A 4563-nucleotide genomic window follows, 5' to 3' on the forward strand; every position below is an offset into this window, starting at 1 on the left:
CTTGCGATTCATCATTTTTTCCCTAAACTGCTGTAAAATCAGCAAATGCCTTGGCGTTTTTAGCAGTTCCTAGGATATTGGTTGGCACTCAAAGGGTTAAAAATGCAGTAGCCACTGGGAACATGGATGACTTCTACTCATTCGTAAGTTGGTCAGCTTTGACATGGATGATAAAACACATGGGGGGTGGGGTGGGGTGTAGAGGGTGTGAGGCCCTGAGAGTGGAAACTGAAGGGCAGGATCACAAACCGACAGCAGACTTCTCACCCAACGCCCAGATTCTGACTGCCAAGGCAAAACTTGGAGAACAACAGCAGGTCTGGAAAAGGGTCCTGACAGAAAGGGTGGGCTTGCAGAGGAGCCGGAAGCCTAATCAGCAGACATGCACCTGTAACTCATCTAAACAAACCCGCCTAAGTGAACTGTGCAGTGCCGCCTTGATGTCAGTACAGTTCGGCTCTACTAACTTCAGACTCAGAACAGGTCACAGCCCCAACTTCTTTTACTTATTATAAAACAAAAGGTCCTCTCGCCACAAAAGACCTTTTAAAGACTTCTACTTGTTTAGAAAGGAAGCTAAATGTTTTGAAAGCAGTTTCCATCATTGGAAACATCACAGAAAAGGCTGCACCTGATACCATTTAAGTAAAAGAGCATCCATACTCCCTCTTCTGGCCTTACAGCTGTACCAACAGGAATTTTCACTAGTCATTATGAGAAATAATTTAACACCTTGCTGACTGCCCACGAGTGTACTTGTTTCCGGTCCGAACACTGCTCCTGTCTTTTTCTCAACTCGTCAGACAGTATTTCCAGAGACATGATGAGCAATACACCTAATTCTTTCCATCCATATTTTATTATGGCAAAGGTTTTTAAAAAAGAAGTGCCAAATGTCTGAGTGAATTATGTGCAGACACTTTGATTGGCTAAGTGACTTTGGTAGTCAGCTGGAAGGTAAGTACTTTTCAGGAGATAGTAATGCGCCTGACATTAGACCATCACGAAGGCAAAAGAGAAATGATAGTATCCGACAGTGAAAGTGATTCTGAAGAATGGACAGAAAAAGACATTTCACCAGCCTTGGAGGATCATACAATATTTCAGGCATAACTGTTCAATTTGAAGACCCACACAGTAAGTATAAATGAAATAACCAATTTTTGGATAAGGATTTTCTCGACCTCATTACTTCTCAGACCAATTTATACCATCACCAAATGGAAAAATACCACACAACCTCTGCTAAAACTTCACCATGCACGGATGTTACTTATATGGATATAAAGAAGTTTTTTGGTTTAATTATATTGATGAGACTAAGGAAAAGGCCAGAATAAAAAGATTACTGGTCAACTAATCCTTTACTTGAATCACCCATTATTTCCAAAAAATATGACTGGAACGAGGCTCGAGCAAATACTTATTCTTTCATCTGACTGATAATTCACAAACAACACATAACACAGACCATCTTTACAAAGTCAGACCTCTTTTGGATCACTGTATCTTGAAATTTAAATCTTTATATATACCAAAACAACAGTTATCACTTGAAGCAATGACTCCATCAGATTCAAGACGTATAATCCGGCAAAAATAATAAAACGTGGAATTTTAGTAAGGATGCTTTGTGAAAGTTTTTGCAACTTTGATATATATATGGATGAAGGCAGAAAGTTACAACAGACTATGTTATCCGCCTTCCGGCCTTTTCCTGGTTCTTGGCATCATAATTACCAAAATAATTACTACAACAGTGTGTCTACAGCTGAACTATTATTGAAGAACAAAACACTGGTTTGTGCAACAATAATGAAGAACTAAGGGTTGCCAAAACTACTAAGAGAAAAGTAGCCAGCCGCACGGATGAGTTCTCGCTTGAAATACTGATCAGCATTTTGTTAAGTGCCTACAGCCACTATAAAGTTGCAACTAACATTCTCCGAATTGTGATTTTTCTAATTTCAGAGGAAGACCCAAGATAGTACAGCACACCCACACGTGCACACACACGCAATGCATAAGCTCACAGAGACAACACATTACAGGGAAACTAAGTGGTCCAAATTCATGAAGGATGTCTTAGGACAACCATCCTAGCCACATTTGCTTTCTAGTATACTTAGGTTACTTTCTTCACTACTACGCAATGAGACAATTAATGGCACGGGTAAAACTCAAGTAAGATCAACTGAATATGCACACATCACCATTATAAACAAAGCAGTTTAAGTATAACCACAAACCAACACAAAAACAAATTCTGTAAGTATTTTATTTATCATTAAAGAAAAAACACAGCAGCAAGTTCTGTGTTGGCTTCAATAAGACCAAATCGTTATCTTTAACACAACTACCACACTCCAGAATTGAAGTCAACACAGTCGTTACTACAAATTACTTGTTGAAGGAGCTATCCTAAAGAGAAAAGAAATTAAGAAAAAGAATTTAAACAATTCCTCCAAACCACTCATTTATAAATATTGTCATATTTAAAATGCTTGAAAGGCATGAATTCTCCATTAATGGAAAAGCAGTTTGCTATTGGCAACAGAAAAAGTATCAATAAGTTTACCAAATGCTTTAAAATTTAAAAGCGGTAACTGTTTCGGATTCACACTTCAGCAGTATTCTCGTCATTTCAACGATGACTGCAAATTGCTTTATACTCACCTTCTTTCAAGTAAAAATCTGCAGAAAATCCCACTGTATCAGATGTGTGTAATGTTTACTGCACTTATAGTGAACCTAAAAACTTCTTATATTTAGTTGATACCTCAAAACACCTAGGGTATGTCTCAACTGCTAATGGTGTGAAAACTGTTTCAACTCCCTGCTTTAGAGTCTTGAAATACATTTTCTATAACAGAACCTTACCTCATTCCAAATTAATATCAGATATTTCAAAATCAAAAGAAAAAAAGATCAGTCTATACCAAGATGAAGGTGTTACTCAATACCTGAAGGGTTCACATCTTAAATTTATTTTTTAGTTTTTCTTTTTTGTAAACAAGTGATTGATGAAATAATGCCAACACCTTAAATTCCAGAAAATGGCATGGTTTTCCAACCTTCTGTGGATACAGTGCATGATCAATCTATTATATAGGATTAATACAAGTTCATGCTTTTTTTGTGTTATGGTGAAACAACATTAAAGAATCCAATTTAGACTGGTTGAGCACAAGTATAATAATCCTTGAATGTGATCAAACCTATGTAAGACGTGAGTTTGAATCCATTATTTTGAGACTTAACGTCGTACTGTAGTCCATCCATCTTCATCAGTCTCATTTTTAGTACGACGAAGAGACTCCTTATCTTTCTCAGCTCTCCAGGAGGCCTTCTCCTTTTCACCTTCTCTTTCCCGGTCTCGATCTCTTTCTCGCTCTCTTGAAAGAGCTGGAGGAGGAACACGACGAGGGACATCCCGCTCTTCTGCCCGGTCATCTTTCCTGTCATCAGCACGTCTCCAGGAACTCACTAAAAAGTTTCATTAAAGAAAAGAGAGTAAGTTTGTACTATATTCTATTGGCTAAAACTAAACAGAACGTCAGCAAAAGGAATGCCTCAAATTACTCAGAAATTCTGTATTGAAGGTAACAATACAGAAATGCCATTAAAACACAATAAAAGCTAAATACATTTTAATCATTTTGATACATTTTCTGATGAAACCTTTAAAAGAATATAGACTTAGAGGTATAATTCAAATTTGCAAAGAAGAAGAAATCATTGGCCTGGGAAGTGTCCTAATTGTTTTAACTATAAAAACAAAAACTAAGACAAAGTGACAAAAATCTTGCTGAATGCAATTTTATAAGTAAAAGGATATTTGGGGCTCTTGTTTTAACAACTAATTAGCCAGAAGAGTATTTTTTCATTATGGCTATAATAGAAGAAATACCCTTATAATCCAGTTGTACTAACATAATATTAAAAGCTTGTGAGACAATTACTTATGTGCAATGGTCATTTTAAATATTAAAAGTATTTTTCTACTAAAGTTTCAACTGCTACAATTTCAGAGAATGTTTTATTTACACTTTGTATTAATCTACTATCTTACTTTTCAAGAACTGATAGTTTCCTCATTTAAACTTTTTATTTATATTTTGCTTACTACCCAATTTAATTAGTCTACTACTATAGTTTGAATTTAGAGATAAGCTAACTTCACAGCAACCATTGACTTAAGTTTATGAGAACCGTGAATTCTAAGTTGAATAAATATCCACTATCTTGCCCTGACCGGTTTGGCTCAGTGGCTAGAGCGTCGGCCTGCGGACTGAAAGGTCCCAGGTTCGATTCCGGTCAAGGGCATGTACCTTGATTGCAGGCACATCCCCAGTAGGAGGTGTGCAGGAGGCAGCTGATCGATGTTTCTCTCTCATCAATGTTTCTATAAAAAAAACTTTCTCATATTTTTCTTTCCCCCCCCCTTTTCTTCTGAAAAAAAAAAAAAAAAAAAATCAATAAAATATTTTTGAAAATCCACTATCTTATTTTTGGTGTCCATATAAATTTATAAGATATTAAAAATCCAAGATTCCCCAGTAA

General features: G+C 36.4%; 1 protein-coding gene across 1 annotated transcript in view; it reads right to left on the bottom strand.

The window, feature by feature from the left end:
* Window positions 1-2260: 2260 nt before the first annotated feature.
* The window catches only part of EIF3A (eukaryotic translation initiation factor 3 subunit A), a gene marked incomplete at its 5' end in the record, with an annotated part of 23621 nt that continues 21318 nt past the window's right edge, over window positions 2261-4563 (bottom strand). The window contains one exon of the mRNA XM_015572465.1: window positions 2261-3491. Coding sequence (XP_015427951.1) covers window positions 3257-3491 — 235 coding nt within the window. The remainder of the gene's footprint in view (window positions 3492-4563) is intronic.

This window comes from Myotis davidii, unplaced genomic scaffold (assembly GCF_000327345.1).
Source record: "Myotis davidii unplaced genomic scaffold, ASM32734v1 scaffold72, whole genome shotgun sequence".
Lineage (NCBI taxonomy): Eukaryota > Metazoa > Chordata > Mammalia > Chiroptera > Vespertilionidae > Myotis > Myotis davidii.